This window comes from Capra hircus, chromosome 7, assembly GCF_001704415.2.
Source record: "Capra hircus breed San Clemente chromosome 7, ASM170441v1, whole genome shotgun sequence".
NCBI classification, from domain to species: domain Eukaryota; kingdom Metazoa; phylum Chordata; class Mammalia; order Artiodactyla; family Bovidae; genus Capra; species Capra hircus.
The window spans coordinates 102461222-102489219 of NC_030814.1; the positions used below are offsets into that span (position 1 = coordinate 102461222).

At 48.1% G+C, this 27998-nt stretch overlaps 1 protein-coding gene across 1 annotated transcript in view; it reads left to right on the top strand.

Annotated features, from left to right (window-relative positions):
- Positions 1-27998, top strand: part of NWD1 (NACHT and WD repeat domain containing 1) — an 86305-nt gene that overhangs the window by 5125 nt on the left and 53182 nt on the right. The window contains exons 2-6 of the mRNA XM_018051352.1: positions 2026-2111; positions 4455-4571; positions 12604-12901; positions 17355-18627; positions 25768-25971. Coding sequence (XP_017906841.1) covers positions 2028-2111; positions 4455-4571; positions 12604-12901; positions 17355-18627; positions 25768-25971 — 1976 coding nt within the window. The 5' untranslated portion in view covers positions 2026-2027. The remainder of the gene's footprint in view (positions 1-2025; positions 2112-4454; positions 4572-12603; positions 12902-17354; positions 18628-25767; positions 25972-27998) is intronic.

Genomic DNA, 27998 nt, shown 5'->3' on the forward strand with positions numbered 1-27998 from the left:
TTTTTAGTGTTTGGACATAAAGTAACTTCACAGTGGACATTTTATGGACAAATATAAATATATTGTGGAATTCACAGGACAGGCACAAGAAGGGAGTGGGAGACAGGTCCGAGATTGGCATCAGGTCAGGGCCTATGCAAGGACCCAGGCAGCTTCTTTGTACTAGCGGCTTTGGGAGTCCTTTCATGGACACTCAAGTGACCTTCCCCCGGCTACGTGGAGAAAGCAAATAATTCTTGAATGCTTACATTACAGTAAGTGCAGCCTCAATGGTTGCATCAACATTTATTGAGTGCCTGTGTTGAGTGCTGAGAAATTAGCAATGACTTAGACAGAGCAGAGGTTTTTGACTTTGGGGAGCTTGTAGCCCTGCAGAGTAGAGGCATCACCCCATTTTTACAGAGAGGAAACCAAGGATAGCATGATGCTTGGCGCAAGGCCATACAATGAAGGCAAGTGGTAGAAAATAATCTTAGAATCCAGATTTACCCTAGGCAGGGTTGCCAGATTTATCAAAAATAAGAAACCAAACCACCACCGTAACCAACAAAACCAGGACACCCAGCTCAATCTGCATTTGAAATAAACAACCAATGATCTTTTACAATAAGATAGTGTGCCAAGCGGCTTCCCTGGTGGCTCAGCAGTAAAGAATCTGCATGCAAGGATGACTGCCTGCAATGTAGGAGACGTGGATTCGATCCCTGGGTCAGAAAAATCCCTTGGAGAAGGAAATAGTGATCCAGTCCAGTATTCTTGCCTGGGAAATCCCATGGACAGAAGAGCCTGGCAGTCCATGGGGTCACAAAGAGTCAGACACGACTGAGTGAGTAAACCACCACCGCCAGTGTGCAGAGAGGGACATACTTATGCTAACAAGTGATTTGTGTTACACATGGAACAGGGCTTATCAGAAATGCACATTCTGGAGTTCAGGGAGTGGGCTGTGCTTATGCTATCAGGTTTCCCATTACTTATCTGAAATGCAAATCAATTGGGTGTCCTGTATTTTATCTGGCAACCCTAACCAAAGGTGAACAACCATACTGGTTAGCTGGGTCTGAGCGGTTTCCTGGGATGTGGGATTTTTAGCACTAACACTAGGAAAGTCCCAGGCATAGCTGGTCTTTCTGGCATGCCTCCTATTTTTTGCAGCTTTTGATTCTTCATGAAGGGTCCTAGCTTCCGTAAGAGTTGTTCTGTTCAGTCACCCAATCGTGTCTGACTCTTTGCAATCCCACAGACTGCAGCATGCCAGGCCTCCCTGTCCCTTGGACATGAACTTGGCCCAAGTTCACGTCCATTGAGTCGGTGATGGATCCATCCAACCATCTCATCCTCTGTCGCCCTTTTGTCCTTCTTGATCTTTCCCAGCATCAGGGTCTTTTCCAGTGAGTCAGCTCTTCACCTTAGGTGGCCAAAGTATTGGAGCTGCAGCTTCAGCATCAGTTCTTCCAATGAGTATTCAGTGTTGATTCCCTTTAGGATTGACTTGTTGGATCTCCTTGCAGTCCAAGGGACTCTCAAAAGTCTTCTCCAGCACAATTCAAAAGCATCAATTCTTCGGTGCTCAGCCTTCTTTATGGTCCAGCTCTCACATCTGTTCATGATTACTGGAAAGAATATAGCCTTGATTATACAGACCTTTGTTGGCAAACTGGTGTCTTTGCTTTTTAATACACTGTCTAGGTTTGTTGGCGCCAGTGGTAAAGAACCCAGCTGCCAACGCAGGATATGTAAGAGACACAGGTTCCATCCCTGCGTTGGGAAGATCCCCTGAAGAAGGGAATGGCAACCCACTCCAGTATTCTTGCCTGGAGAATCACCATGGACAGAGGAGCCTGGAAGGCTAGGCTACGGTCCACAGGGTCACACAGAGTCAGACACAACCAAAGTGGCTGAGCAGACACACTAGGTTTGTCATAGCTTTCCTCCGTAGGAGCACCTGAGGTTAAAAGCAGAGCTGCGAGGCAGGGACGAGTTCTGAGTTTTTCCGGTTCCTAGCCTCCATGCCGTTCTTTGCAGATATGGATGCAGAGAGGGAAGCCCTGCAGAGCACCGCCTACCCTGAAGTGCAGACCTTCTGCCAGAAGCACGGCCTGATGTTCGAGGTAACGGCCCACCCGCCCCCGCTCACTGTCTCAGCAACCCGGGCAGTCATACGGGCTCCCTGCTCAGGGGGGCTCCACCCCAGAATTACAGAGGAAAGTCCTCTAAAGAAGGCAGGTGGAGAGCTCGTGGCCATGGGCACTGCAGTCTACCCAGGTGGTGTGGCAAAGTACTAAGAGTGAATGCCTTGCAACTCTGCTCCTTGGGCATGTCACTTTAAAAAAAATAATAAGATGTACTGTCTTTTTCTTTTTGGCTGTGCTGGGTCTTCATTGCTGTACGTGGGCTTTCTCTAGTTGCAGAGAGCAGGGGCTACTCTTCGTTGCTCTCAATGCAGGGGACCCAGGTTCGATCCCTGGTCAGGGAGTTAGACCCCACATGCTGCAGCTAAGAGCTCCCATGCCACCCCTAGACCTAGCACAGCCAAATAAGTGAATCAATAAGAAAAAGTACTTTAACAAATGACGGTGGGGGCTGCTGGTGTGATGGATGACGCAGGCTTCTCATTGCGGTGGCTTCCCTTGCTGTGGGGCATGGGCTTTAGGACATGTGAGCTTCAGCAGCTGTGGCTCCCAGGCTCTCGAGCACTGGCTCAGTAGTTCTGGTACAAGGGGTGACTTGCTCTGTGGCATGTGGGGTCTTCCTGGGTCAGGGGTCAAACCTGTATCTCCTTACTCCTGAGCCACCAGGGAAGCCTTGCATGTCACTTTCGTTGTTGCTTTGTCCTGTCCTCCAGCCCACCCTACACTGGAACAGCTTTAGAGGGTGTCTAGAGGGCTGTGGGATATTTGGGTGGGCATGCATGTGAGACGTGCACCAGCTGGGCCGTCACCATGGGCCCTAGATAGAGGGCACCAGTCCCAGGGTGGGGATGTAGATGCCTGCATGTTTCTAAGCAGAAACTGATAAACCATCTTTGGAGTCTCAGCCTCAGTTGATGCTATCTCTTTGCCATTTATAACAGTCATCCAGAGAGTCTAGCCACTGGACCACCAGGAAGGTCCCTCTACATTACTAAGAAAGAGGCAACGCTGTGGAGGGAATTCGCCTCTGCCCTCACTGATCATGATTCATGATTCAGTGGCAGACCATGAGGACAAAGGTGCTGAGCACCGATGGAACGCCCCATGCACGTCCCTTTAATGTGCGACTAAGGCAATAAACACCACCAAGACGCAGGCTGGGAGACAGTGGCCTGGAGAGGTGGAGTTTCTTGTGCGGGCCCAGTGGCTGAGCCTTTTTCCTTTTCCCTTTCCTCCTCCAGCCACATCTGGTACTATAGTCCTTTTATCCCATGCTGTAGTTTATTAGGAATTTTATGTCCTCTCTGGGAGAAGATTAAAAAATTGAGGGAGACTTGGCCTGTTCTGAGTCCCACCCACTCTCTCCTCATCCCAGCTTTCTGCCTGGTCAGCTTCACTGCTTGAATTAAACCATTCTACTCAGCCCCACCTCTGACCAGTAGGCCCAAATGGACCGGAAGCATGCAGTTGCCCAGGACACTTTGCTATGTCTGATTCTGGTCAAGCAAAAACCCTCCTTTGCAAAGAAAGCTCTGCAAACAAGGGTGGACATGTCCTTGTTTAAAAAGGAACAGTTTGAAAATGCCCAAGTTCTTTAAAAGTGTTTTAAAATATTTTAAAGTAAATGTTTGAGTTTGGAGTTCAGATTTGCAGGAAAATTGCCTATAGGACAGAGTCTCCGTATGTCCCACCCACCCACTTTTTCCCCTGTTGTGAACATCTTCTATTATCAGAGCATGTTTGCTATGACTAAGAAATGGACATTAGTACATTGCCTTTAAGCAACCTCCAGACTTTTTGACTATCGCCATCTGTGTCTCCTTTCTGGCTGGAGAACTCGGTTACATTCAGAAGGCCAAGGAACGCTGTTATATGTAGTTGTCCCAGCTCCCCAGTCGCCTGTGGCTGGGACAGCTCCTTGGTCTTCTCCTTCATACTCATGAGCAGCACAGTTGTGGGGAAGATTGCCTGGGAGTCCTGTGGCATACCTCCAATTTGGGTCTGTCTGATATTTTTCTCATGGTTACACTGGGATTATGGGTATCATTCAAGTTCTTTTAATGCAGACAGCCCTCTTTGAGGTAAGGTTGTCAAATTACTGAAAGAGGGCCTTCTCTGGTGGTCCAGTGGCTAAGACTCCGAGCCCCCAGGGCAGGGGGCCAGGGTTGGATCTCTGGTCCAGGAACTAAGATCTGGCATGCTGCGTAGGGCAGCCAAAAATTAAAAAATGACTGAAAGAAACTTTATGCCTTTATCAAAAGGAACTGGAAAACATCACCCATCCTGCCGCCTTCCTGACAAATCCATGCTTGTCATTTCCAGGTGGTTGACCTGAGGTGGGGTATTCGGAACACTGAGGCCACTAACCCCATGTCTACAGAACTCTGCTTGGAGGAGCTGGACCGGTGTCGGAAAACATCCATAGGGCCAGCCTTTGTTGTGAGTCTCTTGGGAGGGACAGAGTAACTCTTACTTTTCATTCTAGCACCAGGATATGGCCCTGTTTCTAGACCAAACCTGTCAATGGAGGGAAGTGGGTGGCATGTCTGCTATCATGCTCAACCTTCATAGCCTGCCCATGGCAGACATTGCTAATTGATCACAGCACCCATTTTTCTGGAGAGCTAGCCAGAATCCAGACAGTAGCAGTCAAGTGGAAGCAGCAGGTGAGTGGCAGAGCAGAGTGCTGAAGCCCAAAGGGATCTTAGGATTTGCTCCGAGCTTTCCCACATCATCAGCTTTGTTTGGGGAGGTTTGAGATCCTAGAAAACCATAGAGAAGGTGAAAATCTACAGGGTATGCAAACTTTTTTCTCCCATGTGCCCTGTGTTATTGGGAGAAATCTGTGTCCCTTTTTTGAGCCAGCCTCAGGCGATAACTTCTTCTGATCCTAGGCAAGACCAACCAGGGTCTTCTCTCCTCCCCAGCTAAACTCTCTCTGATCCCAGAACAATCTCCAGCTCACAATTAATGGTTTAAGTTATAATCAGCATATGATATTCTAAAATTTTGATTTGTTACATTACCAAGTTTCAAATATACCAAGAACTAGAGAATTTTGGCTCATAAATCCTAGAGCAGGGGTCAGCAAACCACAGCTCATGGGGCAAGTCCGGCCTTCTACTTGTTTTTGTAAACAAACCTTTATTGGCACACAGCCACAGTCATTCATTTACATACCACTCTAGGCTGCTTCCGGTTTCAATGGCAGAGCTGAGTAGTTGCCACAGAAACCATCTGTCCATCAACCCTGAAAATATTGGTTATTTGGCCTTTGATAGAAAGTTTGCCTAAACCTGTCCCAGAAGGTAAAGAGAGAAAAAGTCAAGAAAGTATCTTTGCCCAATACATCTTAATCAAAAAGAAGCTTTGAGCAGCTCCCCCAAAAAACTTCTGGAGGTAAGAATATAGCAAGTAAAAGGTTTATAAAAGCTGTTTTCTAGGGAAATAAAGACAAATACATGAAGCCCATTTGGACTTAAAATTGCCCTGCCCAGTGTGCGTGCATGGCGTGCTAAGCCGCTTTAGTCGTGTTCGACTCTTTGCAACCCTATGGACTGTAGCCCACCAGGCTCCTCTGTCCATGGGACTCTCCAGGCAAGAATCCTGGAGTGGGTTGCTGTGCCTGCCCTCTCCAGGGGATCTTCCTGACCTAGGGATTGAACCCATGTCTTTTACGTCTCCTGCCTTGGCAGGCAGATTCTTTACCACTAATGTCACCTGGGAAGCCCACTGCCCAGCGTAGCAGCCACAAACCACATGTGGTGATTTAAATTGATTAATATCGGGTAGAATTAAAACTTCAGCTCCTCGGTTGCACCAGCCGCATTCCAGTGGCTCAGTGGCCGCATGTGTCAAGGGGCCACCGTGTTGGACAGCATGGGTATGAACAGTTCCAGGGCTGCTGAAAGTTCTAGTGCTGCTTTAGAGATCAGTTCAGCTCAGTTCAGTCGCTCAGTCGTGTCTGACTCTTTGCGACCTCATGAATCGCAGCACGCCGGGCCTCCCTGTCCATCACCAACTCCCAGAGTTCACCCAAACTCATGTCCATCGAGTCGGTGATGCCATCCAGCCATCTCATCCTCTGTCGTCCCCTTCTCCTCCTGCCCCCAATCCCTCCCAGCATCAGAGTCTTTTCCAATGAGTCAGCTCTTCGCATGAGGTGGCCAAAGTACTGGAGTTTCAGCTTTAGCATCAGTCCTTCCAAAGAACACCCAGGACTGATCTCCTTTAGAGATTACGTCTCCTTAAAAAAAAAAAAAAAACAAAAAAAACTAAGATCTGGGTGGCAGATGTGAAAAGCTTTGCTATGTATTAAGTTTTATCTGTACAGTTACCACTGTGTTTTCATGCTTTCCTCCTATACTTTTCTTTGTAGGCTGACATCAATTTTTCTTTCTTTCCTGCTTTGTTGAGCTGTAACTGACATCCAGCACTGTATGGGCTTAAAGTATACAACATAATGACTTGATTTACACGTATTGTGAAATAATATTAGTTGACACCCAGCTGCTTATATAGATACGAAAAAGGTAAATGGTTTCCCTTGTGATGAGAATGTCTAGGGTTTACTTTCTTAGCAACTTTCAAATATACCCTACAGCAGTGTTAACTGCGGTCACCATGCTGTACATTACATCCCTAGGACTTACTTATCTTATAACTGGAAGTTTGAATCACTGGATTTCATGTCTTTATTTTTTTATTGAATTCTTTATTATTTTTATTTTATAGCTTGCCGGGGTCCAGCCCCGGTGGATCCAGGGTGATTTGAAGTAGGGACGGTGTTGGCAAGGAAAAACTTATTTATTTAGAGATATGAGGTTAGATTAGGAAGAAATGGTGGAGTAGGAAATTTAGGCGGAGAAAAAGAGGCTGAATAACTTGGTTTACAGGGAAAACCAATAAAACCTCGAGACAAGAGGTTTGCACCATCTACGTTAGGCCACCGGCGCCCACTTGAATATCGAAGGGTACCCCGCCTTAGGCTCCCTTTCGCATGGATCTTAGCAGCCAGGGCAAGTAAGTAGACGTGGTGAGCCTCCCCGCTCCAGATGTGAATTCAGCCGAAAAAAGGGAGAAAAGAATAACATAGGGAAGCCCAACATCGGTGCAAGACTCCAAAAACTTTATTTTTCAAAATCAGCTTATATACCCCAAGTTGTACACAAAGAAATAATGGAATATGTAGAGTTATGCAGGGGCAGCAGTCCTGACCCTCATTGAGACCAGGATTTCTTTTTGCATACCCTCCGGTATACAAAAGATCTCAGGTGGTTTACATTATCTTCTGGCCAAGAAGCCTGTTAACATTTTTATAGCTCTCTTCCTGGATAACTGTCTATCAACCAGAAAACTCCTTTTCCCTAGAAGTGTTTTTTCTTTACTCTGCATCACCCTCAAAGTACTAAATAAAGTTACATTCCTGTAGAACAAAGGTGCAGTGGGTTATAACAAAGAAGGTACTTAACTCAAAGATCTAGTGTTGCTAATACCAGGGCTACTACCTGTTTCTCTATATACCAACTATCTCTACAAATAAAAGATTTGAAAATTTGGCAGCAAGTATTGGCTCAACAAATGAAACCTTTAATCAGTCCTATTCTAATGATTTTGACTCCTCGGAAGCCCCTACATTCCTAGGATGTTTTAAGCTTCCTGTGCCTCCCGAGGTCAGGGAGGCCTCAAACAATCACACGAGTCCTGCAGGCAGGCTAGAAAGCCATCAGAGGGGTTTTTGGGTTGAAACACCCTTTCAAATGCAGAAGACTAAAGCCCTGGGTTGACTTTTTCCAGAGTGTGTCAGAAGAGTGGAAAAGCAGAGTTTAAAGGCCGGCAGACTTTGTTTTTTGGGGGTACATGCTCAGGAAATACCAGGGGGAAGCCCTGAGATTTGACTCGCCTTGCCCGTCAGACCTCTGCCGCATGACCTTGTCACGGGTGGGCTTCCTCACGCTGGCTCCCGGCAGTAGCTGATTTTCAAGTTCTGTTGGTTTCAGCTGCATAGCTAAGTGACTCAGGTACATGCATCCGTAATGGCTCCCCAGGTAAAGAGTTCATCTGCAATGCAGGAGACACAGGAGGCATTGGCTTGATCCCTGGGTGTGAAAGATTCCCTGGAGCCTTGAAGAAGTGGCAATTTTTTCCAGTATTCTTGCCTGAAAAATCCCATGGACAGAGGAGCTTGGCAGGTGTACTTTAAAGGGTCGAAAAGAGTCAGACACGACTGAAGCAACTGAGTACAAATGCATATATATGTATAAACGTTTTCAGATTCTTTTCCCTTAAAAGTTGTTGCAAAGTATTGAGTATGGCTCCCTATTTTAATTATTATTGCTTTAAGATACAGTCTAATATTTTAAAGACTCTACCCTCTGAGTTGCTTCCCTTGTGACTCAGTGGTAAAGAATCTGCTTGCCAATGCAAGAGATGTGGGTTTAGTCCATAAGTTTGGAAGATCCCCTGGAGAAGGAAATGGCAACCCACTCCAGTATGCTTGCCTGGGAAGTCCCATGGACAGAGAAGCCTGGAGGACTACAGTCCATGGGATCACAAAGAATCGGACACAACTGTGTTATTAAGCAACAACAACAAAATCCTCTGACTTATGTATCTCCTTTGCGAATTTTCCCCCCAGTTTTCTGCTTTTGCTGATGATTGAGACTGATGATTGATCATTTTGTTGAGTTTCAAAGAAAAAAAGAAAAGAAAAAAGTTTCATAAAGAAAAAAGGGAGATGGGGAGAAAAGGAACTCCAGGAGGACTTCCATTTTGCAACTGAAATTGCAGGCAGCCAAAAGCGCAACGCAGCTTCCAGGTGGCATGAGGGATGGTGGACGGGAGGGAGGGTGATCTCGGAGCTTCCCCCAGGCCTGAAAGGCCCAGGGACCTTGCAAATCCTTCCAGAAGGGTTCCTTGGGCCGCAAGCTGACTTTAGCCACTTCCTGTGTTCCTCCTGAAACAGGTGTCTCCCTTCTAACTCTTGAGAGTCGCAGCTTCATTCTCCTTCAGTGGCTCTGGTTTAGGGGGCTTTCCACAAAACTCAGAGACGCAGTGGAGGCCCTTGGAGAGGCATCTCTCTGGTAAATAAGTCATTAGGCAGTGCGGCAGGGGACGGCTCCCCACGGCACTTCCTTCTAGAAGCTCTGGGTCTCTCGGGCCACCTGCAGCTCCAGCATCTCCAGAGAGCTGCCCCTGGTGGTGTTAACCTGAGCTTCTTTCAAGCTCCTCCCGTTCCTGTTGCTCTGGTCCCGCGGACAGGAGCATCCTGTATCTTCTTCTCCTTCCTGAGAGCTCTGGTTTGTGCTTGGCTGGCTACATCTTTTCCAACTCCTCTTGCTTGCCCACGGCTCTGCCTTCAAGAAAGGCAGTTGAGAGTGGAATCCTCTTCAACACCTTGTTGTTACCAAACCAAACTTGGATCTACACGCCCATGCAGAGTAAAACCGATCTACCAACATCGAGTTGTCCTGAAGGAAAGCACAGCGCTGACTGCAGGTGCCAAGCAAGGAGTCCAGGGCAGCTAGGGCTCAAAACCCCTGAGCTCCCAGACGACTTTCAGGAAAGCATTTTTAAAGGCCAGGTGAGGGAGTAGAGTTGCCGGGTATGGGATCAACTCACACAGTTCTCTGACTGGTTGATGGTGAGGTAACAGGGTGGTATCACAGGGGTTAACATTACCAGTCCTTAGGTGCCACAGGTCTGGGAGCTATGTGTTCATGATCATCACGAAGTGAATTTCTTCCATTTGGTGAGGGTTTTCACATTGGGCTTTCCTGGAGGCTTACACAGTTAAGAATCCACCTGCAATGCAGGAGACTTGGGTTTAGTCTCTGAGTTGGGAAGATTCCCTGGAGAAGGGAATGGCAACCCACTCCAGTATTCTTGCCTGGAGAATCCCATGGACGGAGGAGCTACAGTCCAAAGGGTTGCAAAGAGTTGGACACAACTGAGCGACTCACACTTCCTTTTTTTGCAAGACAACTCAGGAGATGTGTGTCAGATACTGTTTTCTATGTATTTCAGGGAGGAGCTAAAGGTGAGGATATGGGGGAGGGGTCTGTCCCCTAGGGTCCTGCTCCATTGCACCATCATCATGGACTCAAGTCATTCAGATTTCCCAGGTACACACCCCCTGGAATATTCTGGTATGTCCCAGTGAAGAAGGGAGGGTTGATTGCTTCCCTTTTACATAATGAAGAAACTCAAGACTTTGGGTCCACGGTCCTAGGCCTTCTCCAGCCTAATTTTCTTGAGTTCCAGTTTGCACTCTTCAAGCATGCTGAAGGTGGAAAGAGGGCCTCCTACACTCTTGCAATAAGACCAAAATCTCAGGGTCTCCGCAAGCCCTGCAAGATCGTCCCAGGGGATGGCCTCATCCCCCTCTACTGGCCCTTCCCTGTTGGTCCTGTGGACCCTATCTTTCCCGCACAGTACGGCCCAGGGCTTTTGGATGTACTGTTTCCCTGCAGGCCCTCTGCCAGGGGCGTCCCTTCTCGTGTCTTATTCTGTAGCTTGATCCTCTCTCCCTCCGGGGAATTTCTCTGACTCCACAGCCCTCCTGTGACCTAATTTGCCTTTTCCTCTTAGGACGATGACAGCTGAAATACTGACACTGGTGCAATTCTCAGACTGAAGCCTGTTTCTCCTGTTAAGACTCCAAGGTCCAGGAAGGCAGGGCCCAACACTGATTCGGTCACTGCTGTCTGCTGAGCAGCTGTCATGGGTTTGGCTCAATATATATATTCGGGGAAGATATTCTGCATGGGGATCTCACCGTCTCCCTTTCCAGATTAGCTCTTTTTTTTAAATTTTTAATTAGTTTAGTTTTGGTTGCTCTGGGTCTTTGTTGCTGCACGCGGGCTTTCTCTAGTTGCAGCGAGCAGGGGTACTCTCTGAGAAGGTACTCACTGGCTTCTCATTGCAGTGGCTTCTCTTATCGCAGAGCAGGGTCTCCAGGGCACGAGGGTTTCAGTAGTTGCAACACATGGGCTTGGTAGCTGCAATGCGCAGGCTTAGTTGCCCGGAGGCATGTGGGAATCTTCTCAAACCAGGGATCAAACCCATGTCTCCTGCATTGCCAGGCGGATTTTTTTTTTTTTTTTTTAATACCACTGAGCCACCAGGGAAGCCTGGAAGGACTTATTACTTGCAACAAGTCAGGAAACCACCAGAGACTTTTTCCAAAGCAGTGTCTCCCTGAACAGCAAAACTGAGAAAATTTTAAACCAAGGGGGCATGCATATTCATGAAGTGATTTGAGCAGAGGTGAATTCAGCCTAGAATGGGACAAAGGTCCACAGCGTCCAAGCTTTGGTTGATTGAAGTCAGGAGGGTTTACACCATCATCCTATATTCCACCTGGGCAGGAGTCTTAGTTCCTGCAGAACTCAAAGATGTATTACATGCATATCCTTTCAAGATTAACTAGGAGTCTGCTTTATCTCTGTGTTACAAGAAGGGGAACACTTTCCAGGACCCAAGAGCACGCTCCTGTCCAACACTCAGAAATGAATTGTCTGAGGAGACATGCATGTTGACAAAGCAAGAGACTTTATTGGGAAAGTATGCCCAGGCAGAGAGCAGTAGGATAAGGGAACCCAGGAGAACTGCTCTGCCACTTGGCTCCCAGTGCCCAGTATTACGGTAATTGGCTTGGTTGCTGGGTTGTCTCTGGCCAATTACTCTGACTCCGGGTCTTTCCTGGAGGTGCACGCACAGCATCAGCCAAGGTGGATCCCAGCGAGAAGGATCCTGGGGGATTGGTGGGATATCTGAACTAGAGTCTCTTTCTGTGTTGCTTAGTTGCTAAGTCATGTCTGATGTTTTTGTGACCCCATGGACTGTAGCCCTCCAGGCTCCTGTGTCCATGGGATTCTCCAGGCAAGAATACTGGAGTGGGTAGCCTTTCCCTTCTCCAGGGGATCTTCCGCAACCAGGGATGGAACCGCATCTCTCTGGTATTGCAGGCAGGTTCTTTACCGTTGAACCGCCTTTTGACATTTCCCTCCTCAAGGGATTCTACGTCCCTTACCAGGACCCCCTGTTTAAGATAACTCATGCAGGTGGTCGCTATTGGGCCTGGCTAGGGTGGGTGGCTTTAGTCAGTGGTTCCCCCTAACAACTGGACTATTGACCTGTTTCTTGACTGCTTTTCCTTTATTCCTGCATCGTCTCACTTCCTTTAAGATAATTAACTACTTAGATGTGTTCAAGGACTAGCATTGAGGCCAGGCTTCAATCACAAAATGGCTTAGGCCAAAATGGTTTCTCTCATGTCAAGAAAACCATTACTAGTTCCCTTTCTCTGGGGACCCCTAACTGATATGCTTACATTAATCTAATTATCTCTGTGGAACAACCACCAGGCTAATTTTAAGGGCTAGGCATGCCTCACCCAGGGTCACTGAGCTAAATGCCTAAACCAAGACTTGAACCCAATACCACCCCTCTCCACTTCTCTCTCCTCCAGGCCCTCGTGGGTGACCAGTACGGTCCCTGCCCAGTCCCCACGCGGATCGAGGAAAAGGAGTGGGAGGCGCTGAAGGCTCAGCTGACCGCCAGGCCCCGCGACCTGGAGCTGGTGGCACGAAGCTTCTGGAGGGACGAGAACGCGGTGCCCCCCGCCTACCTGCTGCAGGCCCTGGGCACTGGGGCGGCCTCTGGGCCTGAGGAGGCCACCCTGATCTCTGCACTGCGCTCCGGAGCCCAGGAGGCCCACAGACTGGGGCTCATCAGCCAGGAGCAGTGGCACCGCTACTACCGGTCAGGTGAGGCTGCCAAGACTCCCCTCAGGGTCCCCGGGAAATGCCCAGGGGTTCAAAATACACATCACGCTTTATCCAAACACCACTGCCTGCATTTCTATAAATGCCAAACCAACCTGGCTCCCGGAGGCCCAGTTCTGAGGAAGATTATTTTTCTCATCCAAGAGAGTGTAGTCACGTCCTGGTTAATTTCAGCCTCTTAGGATTCTTCTCTTTGGGCTCCTTTCTTTCTATCAGGCAGGCTCCTGGCTTTGGGGGACTTGTCCTAGGATGACCACCATCCCCATACACCTGGGACCGAGATCCTTTCAGGATTCAGGGTTTTTAGGGCCAAACCCAGGACAGTTCTGGGAAAACTGGAAGAGTGTGTCACCCCAGGCTAGCTAAGAGCCGGCTGCTACTGAGAAAATTGTCCTTCATCAACGTACCTGCCTCTGAAAACTAAAGCGAAGGAAGAAGTATCTTTTGCCCAAGGAGGGGAGTAGAGTTTCCCCGCTGTGCTGAGTTCATCACCTGGTTCCCTCCTGCTCCCTTACCTCTCACCTCTCACCTCATCCTCTGCCCCTTCCGTCCTCCACACCGGGCTAGCAGAAAGGTATTTCTAAAAAGGCAGTGAGATCAAGCCATTGCCCCATCCTTTGCTGACTCAGGAAAGAAATAGGTTCTTTCAGTAAGAAAAAGGTTCTTATTATTTATGGATTAGTAACAGACAGAGTCGGACGCGACTGAAGTGACTTAGCAGCAGCAGCAGCAGTATGACAGTTTACATCACCCACCTTATCTTTTGTACAATTTTATTTATTCTTTTGGCTGTGCGGAGCCTTCTTCCTCGCTGCGAGGCTTTCCCTAGTTGCAGAGCGTGGGGGCCACTCTTCAGACGTGGTGCGCCAGCTTCTCATTGCGGTGGCTTCTCTTGTTGCAAAGCAGAGGCTCTAGGGCGCGAGAGCCTCAGTAATTGCAGTGTGTCGCGTTTCCTGGGCTCTAGAGCACAGACGCAATAGGTGTGGGGTGCCAGCTTAGTTGCTCTGTGGCATCTGGGATCTGCCCGGATCAGGGATCGAACCCATATCACCTACAGTAGCAGACAGATTCTTTACCACCAAGTCACCACAGAAGCCCTCACACGATTAAATATATGAATTTATATTATCCAAACTATTAACTATATGAATTCATGTTATCCATACTATTAAATATATAAATTTATGTTATAAAATATTGAATATATGGATTTATATTACCCACACTATAAAATATATAAATTCATTTGATCAACATATTACAAAAATTGATTTATTTAAAGGTATTGAATGTAGCAATTTATACTAATAGTATTTTATTACAATATATTGACTGCTATTTATTGTATATATAGTAATTTTAGTAAGGGCATAATCCATTTTTAAAAATCTTATTTGAGGATAAGTTTAGATTAACAAAAAAGTTACAGTGTTATAAAGCTACAAAGATAGTGTAGATTCCTCTTACTCATGTAAGAGTAACGTTTTGTATGATCGAGGTACATTTACCGGAACTCAGAAATGAACATCGATATTTACTATCTGTACAAGGCTAGTAACTAGACTCCAGACTTCATCTGGATTTCTGCAGTTCTCCCATCAACGCCTTTCTGTCTCAGGATTCCACACTGCGTTTCATCCTTTGTCTCCTTAGGCTCCTCTGGTCTGAAACAGTTTTTCAGGACTGTTTTGAGGAGTACTGGCCAGGTCTTTAATAGAATGTCCCTCAGTCTGGGCTTGGCTGGTGCTTTCTCATGATTTGCTGCGATTATAGGTGTGGGGGGCCTGGCGAATCCCACGGACAGACAGAGGAGCCTGGTGGGCTGCCGTCTATGGGGTTGCACAGAGTCGGACACGACTGAAGCGACTTAGCAGCAGCAGCAGCAGCAGCAGCAGCATAGGTGTGGGGGAGGAAGACCACGGAGCTGAAATTCCCTCGCCACCCCATCGTCTCAGGAGTACCTGAGGCCCACCTGGCATCGCAGGCGGGGCTGACCTTGACTGGCTGAGACTAGTAAGGACAGGCCAGTTTTGGACACACCGTCTGTGTGTGGAACAATGTGGAGTCCACTGTTTGTCGAGCACATACTCTGTCACTATAGCTTGCTCTACGACACGAGGCCAAGTGTGCCAGTTGTTCTCAGAGAGATATCTGACCCTGGGGTCATACTCAGCATCGGGGGTCTGCACTTTGGGATGGGCCCAGATTAGCATCTCAGCCCTGCCCCTTTCCAGGCATGACCTCTGGCAGGCTTGGAGCCTCTGTTTCTTCATCTGTAAAATGGAACTACTCAGAAGTCGTACCTAGGGGGGTCGTTATGGAGATCTGAAAGGTCCTGCCTCGGCCGTGATCTTATTCAACCATAAGATCACTAAGCACTTATGTCAAACCTCACCCATTAGTAAGTCCCATCTGAAAGAACAAATAGAAATTCCTAGACATCAGCAAAAAGCACAAATGGGTGTGGAGTCAGAAGCAAGTCATAGACGGTATCTTTAGACCATACTATTTTTCAGGCACCTTGCTAAACTTTCTTAAAAAAATTTTTTTTTAATCTTGAAATAGAGTTTCACAGGAAATTGGAAAAAAAAAAGAGGAAGAGGTTTTATGTATCCTTCACCCAGATTTCCCCAAAGGTAACATCATGCATAATTAGGGTGCAATATTATAACCAGGAAGTGGACATTGTTAGAATACAGAGAGAGTAACAGAAACCGTTTGTGCATGTGCGTGCATGAGCCTTTTCTTTCTCGGCAATTTTATCACCTGTATAGCTTCAAGTAACCACCATGGTTGATACACAAGGACTGTTCCCTGACCACAGGCTCCCTCCCACTGCCATTTAGAGCTACACTCACCCCTCCCCACAAACCCCAGCCTTGGCAGGCCCTAACCCAACTCCATCTCATTTATTTTATTTCGACCATGTCACAGAAGATAAAATCGTAGACCGTAACCTTTTGTTCCCTCAGCATAATATGCTCAGCTTTTCACAACAATTATTTCATAGAAAATCCTCATAGCAGCCCTTTCAATTTTGGGATTAGTACTCATGTTAAAGGTAGGAAACAGAGACTCAGAGAGGTGCAGTGATTTTTCCCAAGGTCACACAGCCTGTTACTGGCAGACAGTCTTGGACTGGTTCATGCCAAAATGTGTCCAAGAAGCATCCCATTTAAGGACTGTGAGTTGCCTTCGTCTCTGCTCTCCATTCATGAGGCTAAGGGGGTTGTGGGGTCAGACCAAGGAGGACTTTTGAGTGGCTGTTGTCTTTGGCTCTGTGACTGAGTCCTGTCTCCAAGGGCGTGACTCACTCAGCTGCAGAGATCTGGGAGCCTCTGATGAGCCCAGGGCAGTTTCAAAAATAACTCGAACCTGACTGCTATTTCAAAACAGAGGCCTCCAAGGAGAAGTCAGTGTGGGCTCTTGGCTCTAGAAGATACGGGTCCTCAGGGCAGCTGCTGCATTCTCTGGGACAGGAGTCAGCAAACCGTGGCCCAAGGGCTAAACCCAGCCCACTGCTTGTTTTTATAAATAAAGTTTTATTGGAACACACTCAAGCACATTAGTTTGTAAGTTATCTACGGCTGCTTTCACAAGGCATGAAATTAACCTCTTTGAAATGAACAATTCCTGCATACAAGTGTTTGAGCTCTTGTTTTCAGTTCTTTTGGGGCCACACCTAAGAGCTATATAAACTCCATATTTAACTATTCTAAGTCTGATGGCATTGTTTTATGATGAGACTGCTTCACACACACACTGCTTCACAACAACCTGTGTGTTGCCTACACCAAGGTATCTTTGATTTTGCTGTTGTTGTTGTTCAGTTGCTAAGTCATGTCCGACTATTTGCAGTCCTATGGGCTGCAGCATGTCAGCCTCCTCTGTCCCTCACTATCTCACAGAGTTTGCTCAAATTCATGTCCCTGGAGCTGGTGATGCTATCTAACCATCTCATCCTGTGCTGCCCCATTTTTGCCTTCAGTTTTTCCCAGCATCAGAGTCTTTTCCAGTGAGTCCGCTCTTCTCGAGTAGCGCCTAAATCAATGCCACTCTTCGTGTGGCCTCTGAACCCCAGCCTCAGCATCACCTGGGAGCTTGTTGGAAATTCAAACCATAGTCCCTACCCCGACATGCAGAATCAGAACTTCTGGAGCCGGGGTCCAGCTGTGTAGGTTTTTGTGAGCCCCCAAGTGATTCTGGCACATTGTGGCCTCAAGCCAAACCTGGCCCACCATTTGCTTTTATGAATAAAGTTTTGCTGGAACACACTGGAGCCCCTTCCTTTGCATGTTGCTCATAGTTATGCCAAATGACTCTGGCCCACATTAAGCCTGAATTCCAGTGTTCTCGTTCCTGGAATATGTCTCCCAAGTGTCCCCATTTGAGCCAGCTGATGACATAATGCTTCTACCCTCTTCTACTTTTGCAGTCATCGAGTGGGAAATAGAACGGGCCCTGCTGAGCTCAACGGTTGGGGATCACGGGGCAACAGTCTTCCTGAGAGATATCCAAGGCCTCAATAAACACATCCTGGAAGACTGTGCCCTCAAAATGGTGGACCGTCTTGCAGATGGTTGCCTGGACACGGATGCCCAGAACCTTCTCAGCAGCCTCAAGGGGCGCATCGCTGACCGGCAGCCTGGAGTTCTCAAGGCCCACCACCTAGCGTGGAGCCGAGACCTGGTGAACCCCAAAAACAAGGCTCATGCCCGATACCTGAAGGAGCTGGGGGAGCAGTTTGTGGCCAGGGCCAACCATCAGGTTCTTGAGTGCCTCCGGGAGCTGGAGGCGGGCAGGCAGGAGTTGGCGTGGCTCTACCAGGAGATCCGCCACCACCTGGGACTCAGTGCCGAGGTCAACCGGACCTTCTGTGGACGCCAGGAGCTCCTGACCCAGCTGGGGCAGCAACTGCGACAGAGTGATGGCTGCCCCCACCCACCCCTGGTGCTTTTTGGACCCCCAGGCATCGGAAAGACGGCTCTGATGTGCAAGCTGGCTGAGCAGATGTCGGGGCTGCTCGGCCGCAAGACAGTGACCATTCTGCGGCTTCTGGGGACATCTCAGATGAGCTCTGAGGCCCGAGGCCTGCTCCAGAGCATCTGCTTCCAGGCGTGCCTGGCCTATGGGCTGCCCCTGCCCCCTGCCCAGGTCCTAGAGGCCCACACCAGGCTGGTCCAGTTTTTCCACATCCTCCTCCACACCGTCTCCAGCCGAAACTTTGAGTCCCTCGTGATCCTGCTGGATTCGGTGGATGAGGTGGACTCTGTCCACTGTGCTAGGAGGATCCCCTGGCTGCTTCCCAAATGTCCTCCGAGGGTCCACCTCATCGTCTCTGCCTGCTCTGGACAGCGGGGGGTTTTAGACACCATGCGGCAGGTGCTCACGGACCAAGGGGCTTACTGGGAGGTGAAACCGCTCTCTGGAAACCAAGGGCAAGAGATGATCCAGCTCCTGCTGGCCGCCTCGAGGAGGACACTGAGTCAGGTGCAGAGGGACATGCTCTGGGCCAGCCTCCCAGAGTGTGGACACCCAGGGCGGCTGAGGCTGGCTTTCGAGGAGGCCCGGAAGTGGGCCTCCTTCACTGTGCCAGCCCCGCTGGCCTCCACTGCTAAGGAGGCGATGCAACAGCTGTGTGCCCGCCTGGAGCAGACACACGGGCGGCTCCTGGTGGCCCGCGTGCTGGGCTACATTGTGTCTTCCCGGTGAGTCTCTGCTGGGTTCACTCTGTTTTGAACTGTACGTGTGCATTCTTCTCCAAGGGCTGCCATAACAACCTGGGTGCCTTAGAACAATGGAAGTCTATTCTCTCACAGTTCTGAGGGCCAGAGTCTGAAATCGAGGGGTCAGCAGAGCCACACTCCTGGAGGCTCTGGAGGAGACTCTGTTCTGGGCATTCTCCTTTATTTCCGGTGCTGCTGGCCATGCTCAGCGTGCCTGGGGTTGTAGAAGCATCACTCCAGTCTCCACCTCTGTCATCTTGCGGCCTCCTTCCTGTGTGTCTCTCTGTCTGAATTTCCCTCTTTTCTTGAAAGGACATCACTCATTGGCTTAGGGTCTACTCCTGTCCAGTATTGTTACTGACTGGGGTTCTTGGCCTTCGCAATCGATAGAAATTGATCAGAGGCCAGACAAGAAATCCAGGCAAGGCTTTACTGGTACTTCTGCTGTGAGCTCAGGCTTTCCAGGTGGCGCTGGTGGTAAAGAACTTGCCTGCCAATGCAGGAGAGGCAAGAGACATGGGTTCGATCCCTGGGTCAGGAAGACCCCCTGGAGGAGGGCATGACAATCCACTCCAATATTCTTGCCTGGGAAATCCCATGGACAGAAGAGCCTGGTGGCTTATAGTCCACGGGGTTGCAAAGAATCGGACACGACTGAAGCAATTTAGCATGCGTGAATTGCTGCAGCAGCAGGGAGGGAGAACAAACAACGATCTCCTTTGCTTGCTTGCTTGCTCCCAGTGAGCTGGTTCCTTATTTGGATGAAGGTCAGCTGTCGGGCTGGAGGGGTAGCTTAGGTGGTTTGTCCACCCCTCTGGTGGTGTGGTAGGCAGGGGGCATGTGAAACACCCTGCTTTTGCTCCCAGCTCTTCCGAAGCAGCAGTTGAGTTTTTGCTTTTTCTGTCTTATCCATACTTTCCCCAGTGGTGCATGCATGAAGCTATTTTCAGTTCTTTATCGTTTGTTTTTATTCTGTTGTTTGAGGAGACGTTTGTCCAGGTGCAAGCACCGCAGCAAAGGGCCCCAGGTCCCAGGTCCCAGCCTGTCTCAGTGGGACCTCATCTTGACCACATCCCCAAAGACTGGTGTCAAATAAGGTCCTATTCACAGGGTCCCCATGGGCATGAATTTTGAGGAACACTTATCAACCCAGTATCATGCATACCACAAAGTTCCCCCTTTTGAAGTGTCCCAGTTTGGCAGCACTCAGTACATCCACAGTGCTGTGCTACCGATAACCAGGAGGAATGGTTCCTTGCCCTGCAAGGGAGACCCTGTCCCCGTCGGCAGTCACTCCTCATCCTCCTCTCCCAGTCCCTGGCGGCCATGAATCTGCTTTCCGTCTCCACGCATTTGTCTAGGTTATCTCTCTTTCCTTCTGTCTGTCTATGTATCTGTCTATGTAGCATCACCGATGCAATGGACATGGACTTGGGTGAACTTCGGGAGATGGTTAGGGACGGGGAGGCCTGGCATGCTGCAGTCCACAGGCCTGCAAAGAGTTGCAAAGAGGTGACTTAGTGACTGAACAGCTACAACAACACGGATCTGTCCATCATCTGCCGGGGCTTCCCAGGCGGTGCTCGTGGTAAAGAGCCCTCCTGGCGATGCAGCAGGTGTAAGAGATGCGTGTTCGATCCCTGGGTTGGGAAGATCCCCTGGAGAAGGGAATGGCAACCCACTCCAGTATGCTTGGCTGGAGAATGCCATGGACGGAGGAGCCTGGTGGGCTACAGTCCATGGGCTCAGCACATCACCTCTCATCTGTCTAGCATGCTGCTGACACCTAGTGGTTGGAGGCTAGGAGTTCTCCTAGCATCCTAGAGGATCTGATCCTTAGCATCACAGTGGGAGGCTGAGAAACTCTGTTAGGCATGCGTTCTGGCCTTTTCAAACACCTCAGGACAGAGTGGGTTGCTGAGTGTCCGTTGTATATGGCTGCTGAAAGAAATAATGAGATTATACTTGCAAATAGACATCACTGGCCAAGGTCCCTCAGCCAGCACCACATGCAGAGTGGTGTGACCTCCCACACAGAGCTTGTCTGCAGTGCAGGAAAGGCAGGTCTCATGATGGGGAGCCGCTGCATCGCCAGGAGGGTTCTTCACCACTAGCGCTGCCTGGGTCCACATTGTCACGGGGATGTCTTTGGGGACATGGAGAAGGGCTCTTAACCTAGTGGTTCGGCTGTGACCTTAGGCACATCCCCCAGTGCACAGCTCTAGCACCATCCAATAGAATATTGGCAATGAGGGCAACACTCTATATCTCATTGTCTGCAGTGGTAACCACGAGCCACGTGTGGCAAATAAACACTTGAAAGCCAGCTTATCCATCCCAGAAACGAGATTTTAAACTTCATTAATTTTTAACTTTCAATGACTGTGTGTGGCTGGTGACGACTATACTGGACATCATGGCTCTAGACTCGATGAGACACAACATCTTCAAGAGCAGGGATGGAACTGAATTCCTCTCCCCCTGGCCATCCAGGACCATGAATACACAAACCTCAGTTTCCCCATCTGACAAACGGAAGAAGGCCCCCTCCTGCACAATTCCAGCTCTTGAGGGCACCTTATCAGAGGGACTCACATGCTCCGAGAACCATCTCTCCCCTGCCACTTACCTTGTCTCTCTCCTTCCTGTGAGGTGGCTTACCTTCTTCCTAGCAACTGGTGTTACTGTTTCTATTTTTCCCCATTATTTTCTATGTGGCTCTCTGCGCTAGATCAGCTTCGTGGGCCTCTAGCTCTGTCCTCCAGGGGGCAGCACAGAGATGACACTCCATGAACAGGGGTTAAGCAAAAGTGCCCACACTTTACTGATGTCAGCGGCCTTCCAGGATGCAGCCCTCTGCTTCTCTGAGAATGAATGGACTGGCCTGGTCCCTACCCAGAGGGCCCCGTGCAGGGGTGTGATGCCAGAGAAGTGTGGGGCTGTGCTCCCTTGGATATCCAGGTTGAAAGCCTCTTAGGATGTCCCATTTTTTTAATCTGGTGGACAAGCCATTCATTGTGCCTGAAACCGCAAAGAGAGACTCTAAGCCTGGTTTGTTTCGAGAGTATACTGAAGATTGAGAAAGAAGATTTTATTCTTTTTTTTTTTTTCCTTATGGCTGCACCTTGAGGTATGTGGCTTCCCTCATAGCTCAGTTAGTAAAGAATCTGCCTGCAATACGGGAGATCCCAGTTCAATTCCTGGGTCGGGAAGATCCGCTGTAGAAGGGATAGGCTACCCACTGCAGTACTCTTGGGCTTCCCTTGTGGCTCAGCTGGTAAAGAATCGCCTGCAATGCGGGAGACCTGGGTTCGATCCCTGGGTCAGGAAGATCCCCTGGAGAAGGGGAAGGCTACCCACTCCAGTATTCTGGCCTGGAGAATTCCATGGACTGTATGTATAGTCCATGGGGTCGCAAAGAGTCAGACATGACTGAGCGACCTTCCCTTTCACTTTCAAGGTATGTGGCATCGTAGTTCCCGGACCAGGGATCAAAGCTGTGCCCCCTGCATTGGAAGCAGAGTCTTAACTACTGGACTGCCAGGGAAATCCCAGAAGATTCTATTCTGAAAGAGGAAATGTTTGAGGAAACACTGGACCACCCCATGTAAACCCTCATGTTGTGGCTCCCAGGAATATTGGTTTGGAAAGACCTGTCAAGAGGAGAAAAGCAGATTAGGGAGACGGCCTGGCTACTCCAATGGGGAAACTGGTGAACACTGCCAGTGACTCAGCTGTGACTGTTAAAGATGAGATGATCTTGTGGAGGAGATCTCAGAGAATACTGATAACACCTACCTCGTCAGACAACAGAAAATTCCAAGTAAGCAGGCATTCTGTATGTGAAAAGAATGTGGGAAGTGTTTCCAGCAAAATGAAGACTAATCACTCAGTTCAGTTCAGTTCAGTCGCTCAGTCGTGTCCGACTCTTTGCGACCCCATGAATCACAGCATGCCAGGCCTCCCTGTCCATCACCATCTCCCGGAGTTCACTCAGACTCACGTCCATCGAGTCCATGATGCCATCCAGCCATCTCATCCTCGGTCGTCCCCTTCTCCTCCTGCCCCCAATCCCTCCCAGCATCAGAGTCTCTTCCAATGAGTCAGCTCTTCGCATGAGGTAGCCAAAGTACTGAAGCTTCAGCTTGAGCATCATTCCTTCCAAAGAAATCCCAGGGTTGATCTCCTTCAGAATGGAATGGTTGGATCTCCTTGTAGTCCAAGGGACTCTCAAGAGTCTTCTCCAACACCACAGTTCAAAAGCATCAATTCTTCGGTGCTCAGCCTTCTTCACAGTCCAACTCTCACATCCATACATGACCACAGGAAAAACCATGGACTTGACTAGACGGACCTTAGTTGGCAAAGTAACGTCTCTACTTTTGAATATACTATCTAGGTTGGTCGTAACTTTTCCTCCAAGGAGTAAGCGTCTTTTAATTTCATGGCTGCAGTCACCATCTGCAGTGATTTTGGAGCCCCCCAAAAATAAAGTCTGACACTGCTTCCACTGTTTCCTCATCTATTTTCCATGAAGTGATGGGACCAGATGCCATGATCTTCGTTTTCTGAATGTTGAGCTTTAAGCCATCTTTTTCACTCTCCTCTTTCACTTTCATCAAGAGGCTTTTTAGTTCCTCTTCACTTTCTGCCATAAGGGTGGTGTTATCTGCATATCTGAGGTTATTGATATTTCTCCTGGCAATCTTGATTCCAGCTTGTGCTTCTTCCAGTCCAGCGTTTCTCATGATGTACTCTGCATAGAAGTTAAATAAGCAGGGTGACAATATACAGCCTTGACGTACTCCTTTTCCTATTTGGAACCAGTCTGTTGTTCCATGTCCACTTCTAACTGTTGCTTCCTGACCTGCATGTAGGTTTCTCAAGAGGCAGCCCAGGTGGTCTGGTATTCCCATCTCTTTCAGAATTTTCCACAGTTTATTGTGATCCACATAGTCAAAGTCTTTGGCATAGTCAATAAAGCAGAAATAGATGTTTTTCTGGAACTCTCTTGCTTTTTCGATGATCCAGCAGATGTTGGCAATTTGATCTCTGGTTCTTCTGCCTTTTCTAAAACCAGCTTGGACATCAGGAAGTTCCCGGTTCACGTATTGCTGAAGCCTGGCTTGGAGAATTTTGAGCGTTACTTTACTAGCGTGTGAGATGAGTGCAATTGTGCGGTAGTTTGAGCATTCTTTTGCATTGCCTTTCTTTGGAATTGGAATGAAAACTGACCTTTTCCAGTCCTGTGGCCACTGCTGAGTTTTCCAAATTTGCTGGCATATTGAGTGCAGCACTTTCACAGCATCATCTTTCAGATTTGAAACAGCTCGACTGGAATTCCATCACCTCCACTAGCTTTGTTCGTAGTGATGCTTTCTAAGGCCCACTTGACTTCACATTCCAAGATGTCTGGCTCTAGATTAGTGATCACATCATCATGATTATCTGGGTTGTGAAGATCTTTTTTGTACAGTTCTTCCGTGTATTCTTGCCACCTCTTCTTAATATCTCCTGCTTCTGTTAGGTCCAGACCATTTCTGTCCTTTATCGAGCCCATCTTTGCATGAAATGTTCCCTTGGTATCTCTAATTTTCTTGAAGAGATCTCTAGTCTTTCCCATTCTGTTGTTTTCCTCTATTTCTTTGCATTGATCGCTGAAGAAGGCTTTCTTATCTCTTCTTGCTATTCTTTGGAACTCTGCATTCAGATGCTTATATCTTTCCTTTCTCCTTTGCTTTTCGCCTCTCTTCTTTTCATAGCTATTTGTAAGGCCTCCCCAGACAGCCATTTTGCTTTTTTGCATTTCTTTTCCATGGGGATGGTCTTGATCCCTGTCTCCTGTACAATGTCACGAACCTCATTCCATAGTTCATCAGGCACTCTATCTATCAGATCTAGGCCCTTAAATCTATTTCTCACTTCCACTGTATGATCATAAGGGATTTGATTTAGGTCATATCTGAATGGTCTAGTGGTTTTCCCTACTTTCTTCAATTTGAGTCTGAATTTAGTAATAAGGAGTTCATGATCTGAGCCACAGTCAGCTCCTGGTCTTGTTTTTGTTGATTGTATAGAGCTTCTCCATCTTTGGCTGCAAAGAATATAATCAATCTGATTTCGGTGTTGACCATCTGGTGATGTCCATGTGTAGAGTCTTCTCTTGTGCTGTTGGAAGAGGGTGTTTGCTATGACCAGTGCATTTTAAATGGAGTAGCCATCATGGTCAACAAAAGAGTCCAAAATGCAGCACTTGGATGCAATCTCAAAAACAACAGAATGATCTGTGTTCGTCTCCAAGGCAAACCATTCAGTATCACAGTTATCCAAGTCTATGCCCCAACCAGTAACGCTGAAGAAGCTGAAGTTGAATGCTTTTATGAAGACCTACAAGACCTTTTAGAACTAACACCCAAAAAAGATGTCCTTTTCATTATAGGGGACTAGAATGCAAAAGTAGGAAGTCAAGAAACACCTGGAGTAACAGGCAAATTTGGGCTTGGAACGTGGAATGAAGCAGGGCAAAGACTAACAGAGTTTTGCCAAGACTAATCAATATCAGGGAATTGAACACACACACACACACACACAAGGTGTTTGTATTCCTTGTAAGCAGAAGCCAGCCTCCCTCTCTCATCTGCTTTGAAATGAACTCTGCTTGTTCTCCAAGCCAGAGGAAATTTGTGGACAAGTCTCTTAGTTTCTCCAGGCAAATGCTTGCAGGTATTATGAAGTCCATTCCAGTCCGATGCTTATCGTGTTTAAAGCCACTTCCTTTTTCAGGCAAAAACACATGGGGGTGGTTTATGCATTATTTTCCTAAGTTCTTTCTCTTCCTGTGCTACTTGACTCATCTGAGATTGGGGGAGGGATGGTTCAGGGTGCTGTAGGTGTGAGAAGGAAGGAAAGATCAGGAAATGTCTTACTTGATGGGTACAGCTAGAACCAGGCATGAGTACCAGCTAACCGTGGGCACTGCCCAAACGCTGATCTCCATGGTGAACCCTTCAGTGATGGGCAGGGTGCCATAAAGCTGGTCACGTCTGTCCCTCCCTCAGCTTCTGCCTTCTCCAAATGCAGGAGACACAGGTGTGCTCCCACGTCCATCCCTCCTTTCCACAGGCATGGGCTGTCAGAGGCGGAGCTAAAGGATGTCCTGTCCTTGGATGACGAGGTCCTGCAGAGCGTGTACCAAGACTGGACCCCACCCAGCAAAGAGCTTCTGCGCTTCCCGCCCCTGCTGTGGGTGAGGCTTCGTCGAGACCTGGGTAACTGCTTGGCCAGGCGGCCGGTGGATGGCTTCACCCTTCTGGCCATTGCCCACAGGTGAGTCGAGCGGGTTGGTGACACTGTCTGGGTGGGACTCCAAGACCAAGGACTCCCTGATCGGGTTCCTCTTTGTTTCAGATCCTTCTTCACTCCCCGTTCCCAGGAAATAAAGTCTACTTAGCACAGCATGCAAGGGTATCCCCACCGTGAGCTCTAACACAGCTAACTTGTTTGTTATCATTATTAGTCACAGCACACATCTTTTTTTTTTTTACTTTATTTTGCTTTACAATACTGTATTGGTTTTGCCATACATTGACATGAATCCACCACGGGTGTACATGAGTTCCCCATCCTGAACCCCCCTCCCACCTCCCACCCCATATCATCTCTCTGGATCATCCCCGTTCACCAGCCCCAAGCATCCTGTATCCTGTATCGAACCTAGACTGGCGATTCATTTGTTACATGATAGTATACATGTTTCAATGCCATTCTCCCAAATCACCCCACCCTCTCCCTCTCCCTCAGAGTCCAAAAGTCCTTTCTAAACATCTGTGTCTCTTTTGCTGTCTTGCATACAGGGTCATCATTGCCATCTTTCTAAATTCCATATATATGTGTTAGTGTACTGTATTGGTGTTTTTCTTTCTGGCTTACTTCACTCTGTATAATCGGCTGCAGTTTCATCCTCCTCATCAGATGTATTCTTTTTTATGGCTGAGTAATACTCCATTGTGTATATGTACCACAGCTTTCTTATCCATTCATCTGCTGATGGACATCTAGGTTGCTTCCATGTCCTGGCTATTATAAACAGTGCTGCGATGAACACTGGGGTACATGTGTCTCTTTCAATTCTGATTTCCTCAGTGTGTATGCCCAGCAGTGGGATTGCTGGGTCATAGGCAGTTGTAGTTCCAGTTTTTTAAGGAATCTCCACATTGTTCTCCATAGTGGCTGTACTGGTTTGCATTCCCGCCAACAGTGTAGGAGGGCTCCCTTTTCTCCACACCCTCTCCAGCATTGATTGCTTGCAGACTTTTGGAGAGCGGCTATTCTGACTGCACAGCACACGTCTTGTGGGCTGCCAGCTCCCTGACCAGGAGTTGAATTCGAGCCCTCGGCAGTGAAATTGCAGAGCCCTAACCGTTGGACTACCAGGGAGCTCCCGCAGTGAACTGCTTCTTTAAACTGAGGAGAAATTCACGTGAGATCCGTCATTTGAAAGCAAACAGTTGGGCGCATTTAGCATCTTCACGTGCCGTACAACTATCACCTCTGTCTACTTCCAGAACACTCCCACTGCCCTAAAAGGTACCCCACCCCCGTCAGCAGCCACTCCCCAGGCCCTGCTCCCCCAGCCCCTGGCAGCCACCCCAGCCCCTGGCAGCCACGCGCCTGCTTTCCGTCTCTGTGGATGTGCCTGTTGTGGACATTTCGTATGGATGTAGTCGCACGCAGTGTGGCCTATTGCGCCTGGCTTATCTCAGCGTGACATTTCCATGGTCTGTCCATGTTATAGCATGTGTTAGTGCTTCATTCCTTGTTACGACTGAATGACATTCCCCTGCAGGCATGGGTCACGTTTTGTTCATTCCCTCATTCGTTGACGGACACGTGGTTGTTTCCCCCTTTTGGTGATTGTGACTAGAGCTGCTGTGAATAGGCACGCCCAGGTTTTTATTTGAACGCCTGCTTTTCCATTCTTTGGGGGGTATATACTCTGGAGTGAAATTTCTGGATCATACAGTAACTTGCTTTATGTTTAATTATTGAGGAACCCAAATTTTCCAATTTTAAATTGGAAAAATCCCATGGACAGAGTCTGGAGGGTTATAGGCCAGGGGTTCCCGAGAGTCAGACATGACTTAGCAACTAAACCGTCACCATAGTTAATTCACAGTTTTGTGTTAGTTTCAAGAATACAGCAAAGTGATTCAGATATATACATATTATCATATATTATATATGTGTTTTATATGTATAAATTAGTACTTATATAAAAATTATCTTATATATTATTATATATTATTTATACTTATATATTAATATATTATATATATCAGTATATTTCACATATA